The 22,355-nt window shown below is 39.3% G+C and overlaps 1 protein-coding gene across 9 annotated transcripts in view; it reads right to left on the minus strand.

The window, feature by feature from the left end:
* itprid2 (ITPR interacting domain containing 2) overlaps window positions 1–22,355 on the minus strand; it is a 200,117-nt gene that overhangs the window by 82,140 nt on the left and 95,622 nt on the right. For 6 of the 9 annotated variants that reach the window (XM_063052052.1, XM_063052049.1, XM_063052051.1 and 3 more), the window contains exons 2-3: window positions 14,215–14,396; window positions 4,135–4,183 (exon numbers count right to left, since the gene is read on the minus strand). In XM_063052052.1, the coding sequence (XP_062908122.1) occupies window positions 4,135–4,183; window positions 14,215–14,383 (218 nt within the window). In that variant the 5' untranslated portion in view covers window positions 14,384–14,396. Of the gene's footprint in view, window positions 1–4,134; window positions 4,184–14,214; window positions 14,397–18,227; window positions 18,414–18,643; window positions 18,829–22,355 lie in introns of those variants that run through there. The other 3 variants (XM_063052057.1, XM_063052048.1, XM_063052054.1) reach the window with 2 other exon arrangements.

Raw genomic sequence — 22,355 nt, forward strand, 5'->3', positions numbered from 1 at the left:
GGCAACACAGTCATGGGTGTACAGAGAGTAAAGGAGGGGGCTTAGGGCACTGCCTTGGGGGGCTCCTGTGTTGAGGGTCAGAGGGGCAACCAGGTCTCCATGAAATTCAAAATGTTACATTCCTTTCTTTCCCGCTGGTAGGAGATTCTGGCTCTCAGTTCGCATAGCTTGTTATCCAGGTACTGAACATTAGCCAGCAGTATGCTAGAGAGTGGCAGCCACTTAATTTAACTCTAACATTATATCAGTGAACTATACATTAGAAGTTCTTGATTAGCTTCAAGATGTTCAAAAGACAATGCAGAGTCAGGAAAATCTACATAAATAATTGCTCATTGTTTTAGATCAGATGAAGATTTCTTTTGTAGGTAGCATCATTATACACCAGAAGGGGATAGTTAAATGAACAATAAATTGTGGAGGAGCTCATTATATCCTCATTACAGTCATATCATTGCAATAGCAAATGCAAAAAGGTGAAAGTTTCTTGCATCCTGAGTAATCTTGTTGAATCATCCTCATTTTGTAACAATAACATTAGAGAACAATTAAAAATTTCTCACCATGCTTCAATACACGTTATTATTGATATTTCATCAAATATCTAATGGTTATCTTAGTATAGGCATAGTTGTTTGGTCTTACACAACTGACAAAAATAACTGAATTAATGTACAACCCAGACATCCCACTTCTCCCGCAAGTTCCAGGAGTCTCCCGCATATTGATGGCAGCTCCCTGACACCCGCAAATTATATACAATATCCCGGAAACTGATTTTTTTTTGAGAGGGAGAGCGGGAGCGAGAGCAAACATCCTGATTGGTCTCTCTTTGTGCTAAGTAGACCTATCAGTTTTCTCTGTGGGCGGGCTTTACAGTTGACCTCTGTCTCTCCATCAGTTCAGTTTCATGTCCTGCACCGCCATGGCAGAGTGTTTCAAAATATATAAAACGCACTTCACCCCAGACTACACCGAAGTGTACCCCTGCCTAATGGGGTCAAAAATAATGACAGTGTTGCTCGCTGCACTGCTTGCAAGAGTGACTTTTCTATTGCCCAGATGACTGTAAAAGACATGTTGTGGTAAGTTTAACAGGCATCATTCGTTCGTCAGCATAGCTAACGTTATTTAAACTAGCTGGCTGGCTGCTAAGGAGCTATGCTATTGATGTCCTACGTGATGAGGCCAAACTCCCTGTAGACTTGCTTAAAGTTGTAATAGAATAAACATGATAATATGAGTACATATTTTAATGTCACATTTCCTGCATATACCCAACTTGGTTTACAGATTAGACAAAATCACTAAACAAAGTATTACATACACCCTCGGAGGTTGACCGGGGGGGGGGGGGGAATATGGGGCTGCGGGGGCCGGGGGTGCTACCTCCCTGAGTTTTTGCAGTGTGGGATGTCTGACAACTTTTAGATATTATGAGTATCTGGAAATCTGGTGTCATTGTAGGAAGACCATGTTGATGCCCAAGATTAGCTCAGATCTTATTGAGCTGCAGTGCAAGCATGAATGGCAAGTGGCCAACAACTGTTCTAATTCTTCACTCTCTCCTTAAAATGTCACTGGTAGAACAAAGAAATATGGAAAATGTTACTAAATGTCACTCATTCTGTCAACAGCTGGTGATAGTAATTAACTTAACAAAGAAATCCTTTTGTTATTCAGCAAGAAATATATTAGCCTGAAAAATGACCAGTTTCACAGTTACTAATTTATTGAGACAGTGCGGGGTAGGCCTTTCTGGCCCTTTGAGCCGCACTGCCTGGCAACCGCTGATTTAACCCTAGGCTAATCACGGGAAAATTTAAAACAACCAATTAACATAACAATTGGTAGGTCTTTGGACTGTGGGAGGAAACCAGAGCACCTGGTGGAAACCCACTTGGCCACGGGGGAAACATACAAACTTCTTACAGACAGCAGCAGGAATTGAACGCAGGTCACTGGTACTGTAAAGTGTTGTGCCAACCACTCTATCACTATACCATCCTTTGGGTAGCTGAACTCGTACTTTTAAAGAATAGTTTACTTTAGGAACATTATGGATTTGAAAGATCCACAGGGTATTATGAACTAAGTTAGGGGAAAAGCTTTCCAAGGGAGAACAAGGACAAGACGTTGGAGTAGTATTATGTACTTTTCAGCTACCTGATTCACAGTTGGAGGATTAAGGTTTTATTAAACCCACACATCATCATTATCAGAAAAGATGGAACAAACAAAAGGACTTATTTTATGTAGGACCTTTTAGGGTACAGCCTATTAATATTTATTGTTGTAGGAAACGTGGGAGCCAATTTACACAGAGCAAGGTTCTACGAGCAACAATGGCTGAACCTTGCAGGTAATTCTAAAGGAAAAGCTCAGCATTCTACCATTCAGATAAAAATCTCATAATTAAGTGAGACTTAATCTTGAATTTGTTGAATTGTAGATGCTGTCACACCTCTTACTGTATTCCACGGCTGGGCTCCACATAGAATTCAGCAGGAGTCTCGTCCTGCTGTAACATTATATTGTTACATCTCTGATCCAATGTTAGAATTAGGAAGATATGTTGTTTTAACATAATTCTCCTTTGAGTCTTAAGAATTCTTTGCCATAGGCAGTTGTAGAGGCCAGTTCTTTATGTATATTTAAGGCAGAGGTTGACAAATTCTTGATTGGTCAGGGCATGAAGGGATATGGGGAGAAGGTAGAAGATTGGGACTGAGAGGAAGACTGGATCAGCCATATTGAAATGACAGAGCGGACTCAATGGACCAAATGGCCTAATTATGCTCCAATATCTTATGGTCTTATGAATGTTCTACTGACTGCTGGCTGCATAAAGTCTGGTTCAGTAAAAGCTCCTCGCCAAAGCCACTGATGTTTTAAGTTCAAATATCTCAAAACATCTGGGTATCAGAGAGGGGAGGACTGGAGATAATGCAAGCAATGTCTGTGAACGTGAGCCAACCAAAGTTTCAAAACAATTAATATTTTCAAACTGACATTTAGATGTAGAAGAGAAAAGAAAAACAAAACAAAACCAGAAACACACAGTACTATCCACAGAAACAGAGAAAGAGATTAAACAAATAGCTGAAGATGTGAAATTCAGTGATATGACTTGTGGACAAAAGATGAGGTGTTGTCCCATTGATTTATGAAAGGCATCGTCGGAACTATGCAAGAAGTCAAAAGACATGAAATGTGATTAAGTACTAAAAAGAAAGGCAAATGGAAACACAGGATCACTCTTGTAGAATGAGGGAAGACATTCTGCAAAACTAATCTGTAGAGACCGTATAGAAGCTCCAAATGCAATTTACTTATTTGGAAGAAATGGGAGTGAATTGTACTTCACCTGGAAGGAAAGTTCAGTTTCCTGAAATGGTAGGAAAGGGAATGGCAGCACTGCATCTTCGTGATTGCACTGAAAAGTCTTACAGATAAAGAATGGGTGATGGAGATGGAAGTGGAGTAGGGCGTCTTCGAGGTAACAGTCCACTTGTTGTGAAGCAGGCGCGTGGAAGGGGACATGTGTCTGCTGATGGAATCGTGTCATGTCAAACTTGATGGAACTTTTAGGTTGTAATTACTTATAACGTAAAAAATAAATGCACAAAAATATTATTAGTCCTTTCTCCTTGCACTATTCTAGATCCAAAATAGCTTTTCCCCTTGCTGGTACCTCAACATACTGATATAGAAAATTTCCAGAATTTTCCACGAATTCATTCTCTTACTTACCATTTTGGTTTGAACAGGCAATAAGCTCCCCCCCCCCACCACTACAATTATTGTATTGCGTTTGTTACATATACCTCTAATTTCCTGACTTATTCTATACTGTACATTACCATTACATTTTGGGTGCCTTTATACAAGTCTCTCAGATTTCTTTGGTCCTTGCTGTTTCTAAGTTCCACTCAAATTGAGCCTACTCCTTGAATTTCTAACCCAAGATTTTCTCTGCCATTATTCCAGCTTTTATCAAAGCTACCCTTCCTCGTTAAGTCATCAGAACAGCTATTGAAACTTATTGAAATTAGTGAATTTTAAATAGAGTATAGAAGTGAAGAGAGTTTTTAAAAAGTTCATTTAATCTGTTCAAAACAGATGCAGGCTTACCCACAGTCTTGAAGCCAAATTTCAATCTTCTCATTTGATATGCCATTCTCTGCCAAATGGAGATATTTGTTTAGTGAAATATGTGCCCTTTCAGCAGTCATTTAACCAGGTTTTTAACCTTAAGCAAAACTGGCAGAAATTAAAACCACTTTAAAGTTGAAATCAGACTTAATATGTCAAATATTTTAGAGTTCTGTAAAAGACTGGTATATCTACAAACAATTAACAAATAGAGCTTTAAAAGTGTACACAGAATAATCCAAGTTCCAATTTCTCTACACAATGAATTCAGAGACTTCATCATATTCTGAGAAATTCAAAGGGAAAATGGAACAAGATGCAAGAAGTAAATTCAGATGCTTCTGCCAATTTTACTGATGTTGACTGCAATCTAGAACGATTGCCTACAGCTAAATCATTTCCTTTTTCAGCCTACCACACTTGTAAAGGAATACTTGTGCAGTTAATATATTTATTTATGAAAAGCAGATTCACTTATTTGACTTAGGGCCATTTGGTTTACTGGAAGATATGAAGCTGCAGAGTGGCAATTATTTTAGAATTGAAGAATTCTTGTCCACACTATTAACTTGTCACTTCAGAAAATTTAATCGGACAATCATGGTAATTTAAAAAGGTGTGCCAACATGGCAAGTTGTCACAGTTAATTGCTTAAAACAGTCATCTGTTCGATTATATGGGCTGTACATTTTGCCTTCACTCAAACTTAACTCTTTCTCTGCATGATAATCGTCAAAAGGATTTGAACCTTGCTGCTCTGTTGAGGAAAAGCTGAGAAGACAAGAACAAACCAAGAACATTGCTTACAAAAGTACAGAAACTCCTGCTGGTTTGTGGAGATGGAGGAAACACATTTCACCAAAATTACAGTACTGTAACTTAGGACAAAGTAGAATGTACTATTCCAAAAAAAAATGAGCGCGGTATATATTTCAGCCATCATACATATTCTTTCACTGCACCAAACCATCCATTATTGAAGTGCTTTCAATAATGGATTTAATAAATGGCTTCCTCACTGTAAAACAGAGACTCTTCTTTCTCCGAGGAAGGAGGGAGGAGGGAGGCACGCACGCGCGCGCACACACACACTATGGTATGTTGAATTACCGGGTGAACGAGTAGTCTTTGGGGTACTGCAATTCTGTGTCTTTAATGATGCTTTGCTGCACACTTGAGTGCTCAGTGGGGGGCACCAATGCTTTTTGTTTGCTGGTGGGGGAAGAGGGGATCGTTGCTTTGTTGCTGCTTATATGTGGGAGGGGGAACTGGGGGGGGTGCTTTGGAGTTCTAACATTTAACTGCCATTCATTCTTTGGGGGGCATCCTCTGTTTTCGTGGATGGTTGTGAAAAGAAAGATTTTCAGGATACATATCATATACATTTCTCTGACATTAAATGTACCTTTGAAACCTCTCAGGAATTTCAGTTCTTCTTGGTCCTTCCATTTTCAAAAGCACCACAAGAATTTAAGGGTAGATAAGAACACAACCAGAAACTGAGGATAGGTCATTTACAGAAAATACAAGGAGAACTCAGTTTATTATAGAATACCACTCGCTTAGTAGAATCAGTGCTGACTGGGGTGGACAGGGATCTGTGTTGCTGCTTGGGGAAGAAGAGGGGAGGGTGAGGAAGCAAAGGGAAGGCTTTGCGGAGGGGAGGACTAAGTAAGAATAAGAGCAGGCAGATGATATTCCTGTTAACTTGCTTGATCTCAGTTTGGAATCACCACAGTATCTGAAGTGTTATATGCATTTTTAAGAAACACCTACCAAAAATTTAAAACAATTGTAGAACATCTGGTGATATGAACTGTATTACTGAGATTGGGGCTTTGTAAGACTTTTTAATAAACCCTCAACTCTATTTGACTTCCAAAATAAACCTAGTAAACTGATGCTAGTCTCAATCGTCAAATCATTCAGCTTCACTTGTTGCTTGACTTCCTGACACTTTTAAGTTTTATTCTATAAATGTTTTCACGGAATGGTCAATGAAACAAAAGTGTGTGTGCGTGGGTACATTTCACGACAGCTATTGCATAACATTTGTACACTGTGTCACAGCTACATTATGTGGTACATCCAATGAAAACAAGGCTCTGGAAGTATCACACAACATGAAACTAATCATTCACATGCAAAGTATTTTACTTTATGTTAGCACCAGAACACTAAAAAGCCAACTGACAATGTTCTTTGCAGTTCTACAAGTACATGATTTCTTGGACTCTGACCAAATAGTGTCTTACAATTTTGCTGTTTTATATCATTCAGTTTTGCCTTTTAACAGTTCCACTCCTGATTAACTAAATCAATCCCAAGATAGTAAAAATTGCCACACCACAAGAACCAAAGCCACCATTCCCTTGTCCCAGCATTTGTTCCCTTTGACCCCGAGTACTCCCTTCAGGCCTTTGTACAGAATGCACCCAATTCTTTTCAATCTCTTATTTAATGCTACACACTAATCAGCCACTGACCCCATTTACTCTGCAATGCAAACATTTCCCATTTCTGTCTCTGTACCATCACCTGCTCATTCTCATTTTTGCCACCTTCAATCTTAATTACTCACGAGATTTCCAAATGACTCTTTACAATTTAAATTCTCTGAAGTTCAGAACCATCCATCAAACTGTAACCTATATCCTATTTCGTGACAAGTGCTCCTTGTTTTGCTTGATGTATGTTGGCTTTTCTCATATCACCTCCTCTACAGAGAAAACAGTATTTCTTTCTGCTTCCAAGAAACCTGTCAGGTTTCACCGCTTTCATTTAAAGCTGGCATACCCAGCCCAAAGCATAAACAGTGCTTTAAAAGCATAAAAAAAGATATGAAGTCCAACTTGCTCAGCAAGTTATATAAAATTTCCAGCACCTCCTCCACCATTGTACCCATTTCCTTCCCTCTCCTTCCTCCTATTTCTGCCTTCATTTTCTTCCCTCTTTTTCATTGCTATTCCATCTCCCTTTTTCACTATGCCCTTCATCACCACCCATTCCTCCACACTCCTCTCCTTGATTATTCATTGGCATTCACATCTTAAACTCTGCTCAATTGCTCGTGCTCACTCTCCTGCCTACCATCCTCAGCTTCTCCTCCTTCCGACTTAAGACCTGATCCTACCAGCAGCATAATCATCGAGCTTCTCCTTTACTGCATCTGCAACAATTGCCTAAATTATTCCTTGCCATGAAAAGTTCTACATTCAGGATATCTTTAAGGAAATTTCTCCTGCCTTCAACTAATAGTTCTCATTGCACCTGCAGTCTATCCCTTTACTCTATTAAATCATTTGATAAATGCATTTAATAGGCCCTCTGAGAAATATGACTATGCTAAAATCATTCCAGTAAATCTCTTTTGAACCCACCCCCCGGTTACTATTTCTTCAAAATAAATTTGCGTAAGTCAAATGTTCTACTTTTCATTTTTATTTCCTCTTGGAAAGCATTTTGTGCTTCATTTGCCCATTTAATGACTTATTTAATGTCTCATTGTTCTCAGTAGTGTGCTAAACCGATTCCTGAGAACCTTCAATCATTTATCTCATACAGATTTGCCAAGGGCTTGTAGCCTCTGTACTTTTCCCTAGAAAAATGTCCCACCTCAGTGTTATATTTTAAGCCATAGTTAGAGAACAGCATGTAGTTACTACCTGCAATTTTTGAAGCCACTTTCCATATTAATGGAAACAATCTCCCAACCCCGCCACCACCTCTCCCCCTGAATTTTTTGGTTGTGCAAGTGTAAACAACAGTGATCCCATCACCAACCTTTAGAAACTCAATTTTCCACCTTTTTCCAGTCTAACAAATACCTTTAATCTCAATCCTTACTATCTTTTTGTATTTTTCTCTGATTTTAACAATGTAACTGCAAGTTTAATATGCGTTACTTTAGAAAAATCCTTTTGGAATTCAGAGATATTACAACTGTTATATTACCCATGGGATTTCTTCAAAGATTTTACAAAGAATAATTTGCCTTTTCTAATCACACTGACTGCTACATCTGGCCCAAGAGATTCATGCCAGTTCACTGCAGAGCAATTCCATTTTCCTGTTACTCACAAATCTACCCATTCCCCTTTACATCCTCTGCCACTCACCTGTACTAGAGATGGTTTGGTCTATCCAATTAACTACATCTGAGATGTGGAGGACACCCATAGGGTCCCAGGACGAACAGTCAAACTCCATTCCAGTCCTACTGCTACTCCACTGCCACTATATTTCCTGATGCTCTTGTACATCTTGGAATGGTTCTTACAGAGGCTTTGAAGTATTGGATTAAAATTGATTGGGTTTGCTTTATCTCCTGGTTCAAGTACTAAAATCATGTGAACTGCACGTGCATCTGCTGATAGTACTTCCAGGTCACTGTACATGTAGGGGGCCATGTATTCTGTGTTACGCATTTATTATGGTAACTAGTCATATTAGTGAGGGCGTGGTAAAAGCAAAGGGAACAAGTTACATATTTGTGCTCATCTTGTAGCAGTTTGTAGCTTGGGGCTGGTGGAGGTCATAACTTTGCTGACCACCGAGATAGCACTCACTATTGCTTCAAGATTATATGTTTGCTAAATACTAATAAAGGATTCAACTCTTTGAAACAGTTATTTCATTGGAACAGAGGGTGTATCAAACAAGTAAAACAATCCCGTGGCAGTCGCAGGCTAGCGACAATTGTTTTGTTGGTGGATTTTGGATTAGTTTTGCCGCTACATTTTGTCAACAAAGTTTTCAACAGTTATACCAAACAAACTTCAGCACTCTGATGTGTCCAAGAAAGTAGAAGCACCAGCTTGGAGCAGCTTGCGTGAAGTAATGACATTTTGCTGATTCATGCTGTGTTTTGGATTTGAAACAGTTTTGGCATGTCAAATGTAGCCATGCCTATCTGGGTTGGACTGGAAAGCTGTATAGTGGTGCTTGCCTGAAATGTTCAACCCTTGATTCTATTGAAAAGCTGGAGAACTGAAATACTGAAAAGCCAAATTGAAATGGCCATTGTTTTCTCTAGTTTTGCATACTTGGAAGACAAAATGAGTTCAGCTAGGAGCAGTGACCTTGAAGCTAGAACAGAAATTAAACAACCATGCAACATTGAAGGTCAGTTCCCTGGAGGAAATGAAAATATTTACAAAGATAAAGAACAAGCTGTGAATTCATATACAGTTGAGAACAGCATGTCTAAAGAGCATGCAGCATATTCTATTACTAGCAGATTGGCATCCCATGCACCTGATACCACATTAGTATGCATTAGAATGGAGGCTATTTTAGCTAAGTTAAATGCAAAACAATAGACATTGAGGGATAAGCACACCTTGGAGGAAAAAGTGGAAAAGTCTCGAAGAGACTGGGAAGAACAGACCTATGTGGCAGGGAAATTCTAGGCAGCTTCTAGAGTAGGTTACATGATTGGCACAACATTGTGGGCCGAAGGGCCTGTAATGTGCTGTAGATTTTATATGTTCTGTGTTCTGTAACAGACAGTTTAGCTTTGGAGAAACCAGGAAGAACAGGCAGTGCGACTTCAAAGACAGCTTATGTTGCGGGAAGAAATTGCAGCCAAGGTGACCAGAGTTAAAGTGCTAAGGACCAAAAGTGCAGTGGGTGCTAAACATGCTCCAACAGTGCAGTTCTGTGCTGAGGGTTCCTCTATCGACATGGCACAGAGAAAGCCCAACATATCTAATGTCAAAGTGGATACATTTGAAGAATAAACGCCTGAGCCACAAGCTTGTGCCCCAAGGGGTGGCTTTCTCTCAGCCTGCACCAAAGAGATACTCTGAACCTCAGCCCTATCCAACAGCACAAGGTGCTTCTGAGAACATTAATGTATGGTATGATGACACTCATGTTTCAAATGATAAAGGTTTGAATGCCATGCTGGAGGCCATAAGGACACAAAAGCAAATAATAGGCATGGTGATGCAACAACACATTGCCTCTCTGCCTAAAAGATGGCAATCCATTGCAATACCATTCATTTATGAGGGCTTTGAAGAATAGCATTGGAAGTAAGATTGAAGATTATGGTGACTGTCCCTATTTTCTCAAACAATACATTGGAGTTTCTCTTTGAGCAAGGCACTTAACCACACACTGCTCCAGTCCACCCAGCGGAAAATGGGTACCGGCAAATGCTGGGGGTTAAGTTCGCAATAGACTGGCGTCCTATCGGGGGTGGGGGGGGGGCAGTCTCGTACTCTCAGTTGCTTCACACCACAGGAACCGGCATAAACACCGGCCTGATGGGCCACAAGGCTCAGGACAGACTTTAACAATACTGGATGTCACCTTAAAATGCTAGTCAAAAGTTGCCAGCAAGAATGATACCCAAGGGTCAAAGCTTTACTACAGGAACATTCTGGTGACAAGCAGGTAATAGTTCCAGCCTACATGGAAAACGCTCTTTCTTGGCAGAATATTAAATATGAATTTACAAAGGCTCTTCAAGACTACAGTCTTTTTCTCAGAAGTTGTTGCAAAGCTATGAAAGACGTGCAGGCCATGCATGAGTTAAGCATGCATGCTAATATTAAGATTATCTTAAATAAATTGCCCCCTGAACTTAGAAAAGAAAGGAGATTGGCAGAGTATGAACTGCAAGAAAGGCTGAACTGCAAGGTTACTTTCAGTGATTTTATTGAAAGGCAAGTGAAGATTGTTACATAGCCAGTGTTTGACAAATTATACAAGGATACATCACCTACAGCAAGTAAAGGTATGAGCAAAACTAGATCATAAATTTGTTCTCAAGCTAAAGGAAACAGCTTTGCCACTACCGTGGGTACTGTAGAAAGTGAAGCAAACACTGAGCCCAGAACTTATAATAAGGTTTGCCTGTTCTGCCAGGGTGAACATCCTTTGGATTTGTGCTCTACGTTGATGAAAAAAGTTTGTAAAGATAATTATGCGTTCCTAAAAGAAAATGGAGTCTGCTTTGGTTGTTTGTGTAGGGACAACATCAATTAGGATTGTAAGATGCACCTTTCGTGCAGGGTATGCAGGGACAAATATCCCAGCATACTTCGTAAGTGCTCTGATGAAAGGAGTGCAGATTCGAAACAAGCTGTAAATGAAGCAAACACAGCAGCAAGTACTGCCCTGGGATCTAATGGTCTTACGGGGACTAGTCATCATGATTGTAAACTTCCTATAATTCCAGTTCAGGTGAAGTCTAAGAAGAGTAACAAGACAGTGGCTACTTATGCTTTCCTACATCAAGGAAGCATTGCAGTTTTCGGCACAGTGAGCATCATGAACAAACTCAAGCTGACAGGAAAAAGAACATGCATTCTCTTACATACCATGGCTCAAGAGAGGGCCGTGAGTAGCTACTTCATTTCAGGATTGGAAGTGGCTGGATTAAATAGTGAAAATTACTGTGAACTGCCTAACGTCTACACACAGGAAGGTATACCTGTCTACAAAGGGAACATTCCTCTGAGCAAATTTCAGGAATGGTCTCATTTACCAGAAATTGAGCCATTGATGGGGATGACTGTGCCTAAGGCATTGGAGCCATTGCAAGTAATTCAGAGTGTTAATGATGGACCCTATGCAATCAGAATAATGTTGGGTTGGTCTGTTAATGGGCATTGAAAGGAGACAGTGGTGGTGGAAGAGACTATGCTCAGCTAGAGCTGACAGTAAATGGGACCTTCAGTTTTGCACTTGGATGAGCTTTGGCAGCAGCGTTTCAAAACAAATCTTCCTGAATGCAGTCAAGAGGGCCAACCTGGTTTAGCAGAGGAGCACAGTCCAGGATAAACTGCTTACCAAAAGAGGACATTTGTATAATTTTTGAGATTTCATGACTCCTGCGTCTTAATAGCAGGTAGTTGTAATTATTATAGTAGAAAAGTTAGGGGGCTGGAACGTTGGAGCTACATACACTGTGTTGTGAGGTTAACTAGTCAGCTTAGTGGGGGCGTGGTAAAGGCAAAAGGAACAAGTTATGTATTCATGCTGATTTCCTGGCAGTTTGTAGCTTGGGGCCAGTGTTGCTCAGATCTTTGCTGACCACTGAGAAAACACTATTGCTTCAAGATTATGCATTTACTAATTACTAATAAAGGATCAAATAAAGGATTTGACTCTTTGCAACAATCATTTCATTGGAATTAGGGATGTGTCATGCAAGTATACAGTGCCTCTAAAAATTATTCATGCCACCCTGGAAGGTTTCATGTTTTATTGTTTTACAACATTGAATCTGAGGACTTAATTTGGCTTTTTTGACAGTGATCAACAGAAAAGACTGAGTCAATGTGAAAACAAATTTCTACAAATTGGTCTAAATTTATTACAATTATTAAACACAAAATAATTGAGTGCATAATTAGTATTTGGTAGATGCACCTTTGGCAGCAATTACAGCCTTGTGTGGATTGGTCTCTATCAGCTTTGTACATCTGGACATTCCAATTTTTCCCCATTCTTCTTTACAAAACTGCACAGGCTATGTCAGACTGCATGAGGATCGTGAGTGAACAGCCTTTTTCCAAGTTCAGCCATAAATTCTCAATTGGATTGAGGTCTGGACTCTGACTTGGGCAATCCAGGGCACTAACTTTTTTGACTTTAAGCCATTCCTGTGTAGCTTTAGCTTTATGCTTAGGGTCATTGTCTTGCTGGAAAACAAATCTTCTCCCAAGTCACAGTTCTCTTGCAGACTGCATCAGGTTTTCCTCCAAGATTTTCCTGTACTTTTCTGCATTCATTTTACCCTCTACCTTCACAAGCCTTCCAGGGCCTGCTGCAGTGAAGCATCCCCATAGCATGATGCACCCACCACCAAACTTCATGGTAGGGATGGTATATTTTTGATGATGTGTGGTGTTTGGCTTACACCACATGTGACATTTAGTCTAATAGTCAAAAGGTTCGATTTTGGTTTCATTAGACCATCGAACCTTCTTCCTGCTGACTTCAGAGTTTTTTCTCCCCCAGCAGTGGCTTCCTCTTTGCTACTCTCGCATAAAGCTGCGACTGGTGAAGCACCTGAGCAACAGTTATTGTAAGCAACACACATCAAAGTTGCTGGTGAACGCAGCAGGCCAGGCAGCATCTCTAGGAAGAGGTACAGTCGAGTAAAGGAGGTCTAGTCCCTTTCTTACATGGTCACTCAGTTTTTGAGGACAGCCTGCTCCAGGCAGATTTAAAGCTGTGTCATATTCTTTCCATTTCTTGATGATTGACTTAACTGGACTTGGAAGTTCACTTATGTCCATCTCCTGACTTGTGCTTTTCAACAAACTTTTTGCAGAGTTGCTTGAAGTGTTCCTTTGTCTTCATGGTGTAGTTTTTGCCAGGATACTGACTAACCAGCAGTTGGACATTCCAGATACAGGTGTATTTTTACTACAGTCAGTTGAAACACCTTGACTGCACACAGGTCTCCAAAAACAGATCTCCATTTAACTTCTAAACTTCTTAACTTCTAAAACCAATTGGCTTCACCAGTGATGATTTGGTGTGTCATACTAAAAAAGGGGAGGGGGATAATTATTTTGTGTTTTATATTTGCAATTCATTTAGATCACGATAGAGATCCGTTTTCACTTTGATACGAAATAGTCTTTTTCTGTTAATCAGTGTCAAAAAACAGACAAATTAAATCCACCATGATTCAATGTTGTAAAACAATAGAACATGAAAACATCCGGGGGCTGGCTGGGTGAATACTTTTTATAGGCACTGTAACAACCCCATGGCAGCCATTGTTCTGTTTTGACTTTAGATTAGTTTTGCTGCTACAGATAAGCATCAGCAATTTCCACTGACAGACGGAAGGATGGACTTGCTTGGCAGATTCAGAGGCAGATTAAAATTAAACAAAGTGTTGGTGGGCCAGAAGATTATGCTGAGAAATTACAGGTACTACATTTTTTCTAATTAATCTTGACAAGCAATTTCAAGGAAACTTTAAAAGATTTTTTTAGGCTATCCCAAACCAACATTAAACCTGTAGCATTATAATTCCTTCATCAACAGAGACACACCCTTTGCACATTCTATGGCAGAGAAGCTCACCTTCTAATGTTTGGGGCATCTGAGGGTTTATTGAACTGCTGTCCACTGTTGACGTTCCATCGATGGTCTCAGAGTTTTGCCAAGAGTCTCTGCTTTTTGCCCAAGCCTTCCTCTTATCTTTGACATTCTTCCAGTTCCGTGCACATCCCGTTAGAACTGTCTCTTCCATATTTATTTCCTACCTGCAGGTCCAAAGTGAAAGTACAGTTATTAACAACTATAAAGACAAGATCCATCACAACACTTCAGTATTTAAAGGATCGAAATCTTTACAGTACTGCTATTGCTGTAAATCTAAGATAAAAACTAAAAAAAACTCAGCTAGTCAGAAACACTGATTAATTCAGGTCAATGATCTTCCCAAGTCAGGATGCTGATTTTGGTCTATAGCTCTGTGTTTAACACCATCATTCCTACAGTCCTGATTCATAAGCTACAGAACCTGGGCCTCTGTACCTCCCTCAGCAATTGGATCTTGAGCTTCCCAACCGGAAGACCACAATCTGTGCAGATTAGTGGTAATATCACATCCTTGCTGATGATCAACACTGGCGCACCTCAGGGGTGTGTGCTTAACCCACTGCTCTACTAATGACTGAGGCTAGGCATAGTTCAAATGCCAAATATAAATTTGCTGTTGATACAACTTTTGTTGATAGAATCTCAGATGGAGATGAGGGGGCCTACAGGAGTGAGATATACCAGCTAGTTGAGTGGTGTCACAGCAACAACCTTGCACTCAGTGTCAGTAAGAAAGAGCTGATAGTGAAGTTCAGGAAGGGTAGGACGAGGCAACACAAACCAACCCTCATAGAGGGATCAAAAATGGAGAGAGGGAGCAATTTCAGGTTCCTGGGTGTCAAGATCTCTGAGGATCTAGCTGGTCCCAACATATCAATGCAGCCACAAAGGTGGCAAGACAGCAACTATATTTCATTAGGAGTTTGAAGAGATTTGATTTGTCACCTGAAACACTCAAACTTCTATAGATGTACCGCAGAGCACATTCTGGCAGGCAGTATCACTGCCTGGTATGTGTTTTTGTGTGTGTGGGGTGGGGGGGGGGGGGGGAGGCTACTGCACAGGACCAAAAAAGCTATGCAATGTTGTAAAGTTAGTCAGCTCCATGTTGGGTATTAGCCTGCATAGTGTCCAAGACATCCTCAAGGAGCAGTGCCTCAGAAAGGCAACGTCTATTATCAAGGACCCCCATCACCCAGGACATGCCCTCTTCCCATTTTAACTGTTAGGAAGGAGGTACACACTCAATGATGCATATTCTTCCCCTCTGCCTCGGATTTCTGAATAGACATTCAAACCATGAACACTACCTCGCGACTTTTTAAAATTTCTGTTCTTGCACTACTTAATTAACTTAATTATTTGATATACATGTATACTTTCTGTAATTCACACTTTCTTCTCTATAGTACCATGTATTGCATTGCATTGCTGCCGCAGAAGTAACAAATGTCACAAAATATGCCAGTGACATTAACCCGGATTCTGATACAGATTGTCTGTCTTACCAAATACTTCCACACTGCCAGCTTTTTATTTCAATGGAGAGATCAAGCAATAGAACCCACAACCCGCCTTTGTGCTGCTACCTATTAATGAGCCAAGTCAGCCGTTACAGTGTGGCTAAACATTAGCATTCCCAACAAGGTTCCAGACTCAGTCCATTTCCAGTCTTGATACGAGCTGACACTACCGTGCTGACTACGGGAGTGTTGTCATTTTTTACATGCCGTCTTATAGTTCAATACATGTCCCACTGGCCTATTCCTGGTGTTTTAAAGGAATTCCAGACAACAGAACAGATCTACTATTTCTTCCCTTCACTGCTGATTGGGACCTATTACTGGTAATAGAATGGCTGTGGTGATGCCTCTTACTGAACAGCTGGCAATGCTGTTTCCAAGTAATTTATTGTATATACACAAGAGGTTGTGCAGATGCTGACACACTACAGAGCAACACACACTAAGTGCTGGAAGGAATAAACAGTCGACGTTTTGGGCTGAGACCCTTCAGCAGGACCCCTTATTGTACATGAAGTGTTTTCAGTGGTCTCTTCAACAGCTGACTTACATCAGGTAAACACACCTGATCCCCTTTCCTTAGCTAATTCTGGGTTTCAGATCATTTTGTTTTGCATTGTATACATCGCTAACTACTGAATTATTTGTTGGATATATCCTTATAGCACGGTCTATTATATTATAGCATTATCACCTGCACCTTTAAGAACCGGTTGTTTTTATTCCCCGAACCATTTAAAAACGGAACTTGCAAAAGGGTTGCTTCAGATGATTCATATTTTCATTGACTCCACTGGGTCTAATGAGTCATTGAAGGAACTAAATTCAAACTGTTCATATCATTTGGCACATACAAGTTTAATTTGCATTATCTTTTTGTTTAAAAACACCTTTGTATCTCAGCATCCAGTGAAGAAGCAAGATTTCACAGCATCCAATCTACAGTAAAGGTACTAACAAATATTTCAACTGCATTTTACAGAGAAGCTATCCAAGAATACTGCAGAAGACTCATATCATTTGTGTACAAATCAGTTACTCACAATTGATCACTGTCAATGGCTTGGAAATCTAGCACACACTTGCAGACATAATTCAATGCAGACTGGCCCCTAACTCAAGTACTGATCCAAAACTCCTGCTTGAGTTCAGTTGTTATGGCTACTGTGAGCAACTGAAAACAGCTGTTTGTCGTAGGCATGAATTCATGGGAGCTCCGGAATTCACACCCACAATGTGCCGAGAGAGTTAACCACTTCAAATTACAATAGCAGCTAAATATATTTCAGTAGATACCTTAAAATAATGTAAATAACTTTATAATCTTCTCTTTTAATGGGTTCTATTGGGTTTCTCTGCTTTGTTGCTGCCTGTAAGGAAGTTTATCTCAAGGTTTTATGATCTATACATACTTTGATAATGAATGTACTTTGAACTTTGATAAGGCAAGTGACAGGGGGAAAAAAGACACAATGCTGCGGGAAAAGGAAGACGCATCTAATTGTCAAAGACCAAAAGAGTATAAGAAAATAACTGTCGAAGGGAGGGCGGTGAGAGGAGAAATGACCAGAAGGGAAGAGAATCTGTGCAGGAGAGAGTACAGAGAGTCAGGGAGAACTAGAGATGGAGAAGGAAGAAGATGTGTCAAGTTTAACTAAGGAATAAAAAAATGAAAAGTACTCCAGCAGGAAAAAAAATCCCTTCACAATATCAACTATTGCAAATAGGTAGAGGAACAGAAAACTATACTTCACCATCCCCACACATCCCAGTAGAGGGGCATTTGCTGCCACGACATTTTAAAATGTAAATAACAATAGTCTATTCTCAAAGGCAAACAGACCAGCCTTTCAAACTTAAACGCGCTTATCTATTTATTTCTCAACACAGCTGCGGGAATTATCTACAAGTTAAATTTCAAGTCCAAGTCCAAACCTAAAACTCACAATTCCAATATCATTCATTATTTGTCTTTCAGCAATCATCAGCGTTTGTTTATTTTCTAGGCAGACGCACCGATTGCGGAGACTCCAGGTAAAAAAATAAAAATACTTCCATTATCTGCAATCTTTGGCTATTCATATTTCTATAGGTGAGGGGGAGGGGGAAGGGAGAGCAGTGGAAATTCGTGAGAAACAAGAATGGAATGACCAGGTTTATTCAACGTGCAGTCTCCAAAGAGTATACCCAAAAACCTTTCCCATTTCGCTAGAAATCAATGCTTCCTTATAAAGATCTTACACTGAAGGTTAGCAGGGCAATCCATTTCACCATAGTTCGGTTTGTGTTTTTAACAATACAACTAAACACATGAAACTTGAAAGCAACACTTTTCACCTGAAATAACATACTTCTCTTTAAGATTAGAAACCGGCTACTTTCATACGATAACGTTTTCAGAATTCCTAAACATTGGTTTGGTTCTTGGCCACTATATTGTGGTTAAATTCAGGAAGTGGGCGAACATACCTCGGCCGCTCCAAAAGATATCCAACCAGAACTCATAAAAAGAAAGCAGTTAAAAATATGCAGCTTTAAAACAGTTGCTGCATTCTGAGTCAATACTTCAGAGGCAGTTTCCTCTTGTTCCTTTTAACCCCGAATGCAGAAACGCAAAGACAGATCCTCATTTTAACGCAGCTGCCTGTAATTCCTGCACAGAAGCTCAAATTGTGATGGCAACTATCTCACTGGCGAAAAGCCAATTCAAATATCCTTTAAGAAACAGCCGTAAATGTAACGAAACTCAATTCTTTTTAACTGTTTACACGGACTGGTGAGCTGAGTCCGCCGCCGCTAATTCCAACAGGATTTAACGCAGGTGTGCTTTTAATTCTGTTACATGTTAGCTAAAATGTAAAATACACTGATTAACGTCGCCTTACCTTTTTAGCTTCCGTAAAGATGCACAGAACAGAAATCAAGTCTTCTCTTTGTTTATAAACTCATTATATCCCAATCCAGTTTTAAATCCATATCCAGTCGCTCAGAAAGATGTCAATGAACTTTTCTCTCTTACAATCAAAAGTAAAGAGTGGACATTCAAGAACGATTCCAATTCGTTCTGCATCCCAACTACCTCGTAATGCAGACGTCACAGGTCAGGAGGAAGTAACTGACCTTTCTATTGTCAACAGTTAAGAAACTTCCTGCTTTTCTGACTCGCTTTGCTTAATCGTTTCAAACATTACAAATCCCTCTTGACAAAAAAAAGCTGCCATCTCAAACCTGAGGTGCACAATTTTCCTGAAATCCAAAATGTATTCTGGATCTCCACATGTCAGCTGATGACATTGGAAAATAAGCCACTACCATTGTGAAAGAAGATAAATCAGATTATGGAAATTTGGAATTAAAATCAGATTATAATGGAAATACTCAAATACTTCTGACAAATGGGTTTGCTTTTGGATAGAATGGAACTGGAGAAGACACAATGGACTAATCTACCACAGCATCTTTGTTTAAATTGACACACAAGCCATTTTTAAGGGCAAGATACTTTTTTTTTAAATCCGGTTTATTATCATTCACATATGTTGTGAAAATTGGTGTTTCTTGACAGTAGAACAGTGCAAGGCATAAAAAATACTATTAGTTAAACATTGGAAAATATAGTGCACAAGATGAACCATTCATGGACAGTTCAGAAATCTGATGACAGAGGGAAAGTAACTAATCTTAAAATTGTTGTGTGTGGATCTTCATGTTCTATACCTCCTCCCTGATGGTAATAATGAGAAGAGGGCATGTCCTAGTTGGTGAGGGTCCTTAATGATGGATGCTGTCTTTTGAAGATGTCCTCGCTGATGGGAGTGGGGGGGGGGGACTTGTGCCCGTGATGCTGGCTGAGTTACAACCCTGTTTGCAATCAGTCACAGGGGAATTACATTTAAATTAGACCAGATATGAACAAGTAGCTCTCAATCCCTGAAGATGTTAATGAATTAGTTGTACTTTCAACAAAAAAAATCTGATTCTGTCAAAGTTCCTCTACAAATTCTTATTTCTAAAATTTTTAAACCAATTTCAAATTCTAAAAAATGTCAGGGGAATGAGATTTGAATTGCAATCTTTAGTTTCATAATGTCCAACTAGAGAGGACCCTGTTTATTTTCAAGTACTAACCTCTTGAATTGTTTACTGCATCGGTACATTTTGTACTTGCGCAAAAATTTCTTTAGCAGACAGACATATGTAGAATGAATCCACCTTCTCTTTTTAAATAATCATTGGCTGTTCAATGTTTCTAACTCTTGTCTTTGTAAATTTCAAGATAAACTTTAAATTCACTGAAATAATCACAAATGTGCTTCATATGCTTGCTGCCAAACTGGCCAATATCATCTCTATAAAATATGTACAAATGACTATTTTGAAATAGCAGTAATAATAATGAAGGACAGGTGATCTTGTCTGAAACAAGAATTGATTATATAAATGAGGCTAGCAACAATCTCAACAGAACTTTTTATTGTTAATGTCACTGTTTAAAATTATTTCATATGGATTCTACCCATTTGTTAACATCTTCAAGCAGATTTCTATTGACAGTTCTCTCACCAACAACTCAAATGTGCATTTAAATCCCTGTCCAGGTAGTTCAAATATAAACCAACTGCATGACAAATCTCTGCTGCAGTATCAGAGGAAAGTAACACTTAAGAATTGCAGTCTTGGAGATGACATGTTAACCAATGATATGTATCTAGTAAAAAATTCCATGGTACTTTTTGAAGTGCAGGAGAATTATCACTGCATGCTGGTCAACTTTTAAACTTAAATCAACATTGATGTTGTTACCATCCATGGAATTTGCAAATTACCTGCAGTGTTTCCTTCTTGACAATATGATTACACTTAAAAAAGCACACGTTTGGCTGTCATCTGATACGGGTGTGTGAAAGGACATAAATACCAGTGTACACACATTCGAATCTATCAATTTTTTCATTCATTCTAATTTGAAGTTCTTTATCACTATAGCCAGCTGTAAAGCAGTTGTTTAGTTATGCAATGCACATATCATATTTTTGATGCAAACATACATCTCCAAACAAATGATTGCAGAATAGGTAATAAACAGGCACCTGTCCAATGATGTGGAAAACTGCACTGTGCCCTGACCACAAAAAGCTAAGTGATGGCAAACATTCCTATTAAACAGCACTTACTCAATTTAAAAGTTTAATAATTTGCTTACTCTTGGCCTCCACCAGAGTTTTTTGGCTTCGGTCCTCATTACAACCTCAGCCAAAGCATCAGGGCACTGAGTTGTCAACCACGTGAAAGTGAGGTGTAACGGAGCCAAGGGAAAAGCTTCCCACAGTCCATAGTTCATCCCTGGACAAAAAGATAATTGCTAGTGAAAGTAAAACACCTCATCCAACGCCCTTGTCCCCCTGCAATCTTCTGCAAAGCCTGGACAACTTTCAGGCTCCTGACAAATAACAAAGGCTAGACCAAACTGCTTTAGCTTTAAGACATAAATAATGATCTAATTTTCATTGTTATTCTATTTCAGCATACACTAGTTCAGCACTGCAATCAACACAGCAAATACATAAAGGATCTACATGCCCACTGTACGTGAATAAACATGATCAGTTAAAGTAGACCGCACATCTACAAAGGGAAGTGTTCAATATGGTTAATAAAAGGGTCTGCTTAAGAGCAAAGTAGACATCCCAAAATGTATTGACCATACCTGCTATAGCAACACCTTTCCCATCGAATGATTTTCACTAATATTGACTAATAGGAAATTAACTAATCAGCCATCTTAATATGAGGACTACACAATTGCTAATAGGGCTAAGAATGCCATGATCATGGGCAAACTGGAAAATTGAGCTTGGTGGCCTAGTGGATCCCATCAACTGGATCAGTTGATAAATGGCCTGAGAACCTAAGTTACCTTGGAGACATTTCACAAATTTGACAGGAGGGCCACAGAAAAAAAAAAACATTCAGTGTCTAGAATTGAAAACAACTTTAGAATATTTGAACAAGAAATACCGAAACAATGGTATGATTTATCACAGCTTTTAAGTTAAGCAGTTCCATGATTCTTCTCAAGTGTGCAAATTCTACAATGGTTAGGGGTTGACACCTGTTCCAGAGCTCCTAAATTAGATTAATTTCCTGCTTTAGAACTTCACTGCAGCACCTCCTGCTTTATCCTGGTGTACAATTTTTAATTTTGACAATAAATCAATTTGATGTTAAGCATACTTTGGCCAGCCTGGATCAATTCACATATTCAAGAAAAGCTTTGGAGATTTGTACATCCTGTCATATGTGGAATTTAAAAACACTGGATTCATTTTTCTGTCATAATTATTGACAATTCCCAAGATTCATGCAACACATTAGTTAAATATTTTGACTACACATAGATAGAGGTAAAACATTTGCTTTTAAAATGAAACACTCACAATTATTACTTCATTCCCACAAAACACAAAATATAAACATTTCCAATGGGACTCTATCTATTTGAAATTGAATCTATATGATATAACCCAAGAAAGACAAAAGTCTGCGGCTCACTTACAAAAAAAAATCTACACTAATATTTCAAATCTGCAAACTATT

The sequence above is a fragment of the Mobula hypostoma genome, chromosome 6 (genome assembly GCF_963921235.1).
Source record: "Mobula hypostoma chromosome 6, sMobHyp1.1, whole genome shotgun sequence".
Classification (NCBI taxonomy): Eukaryota; Metazoa; Chordata; class Chondrichthyes; order Myliobatiformes; family Myliobatidae; genus Mobula; species Mobula hypostoma.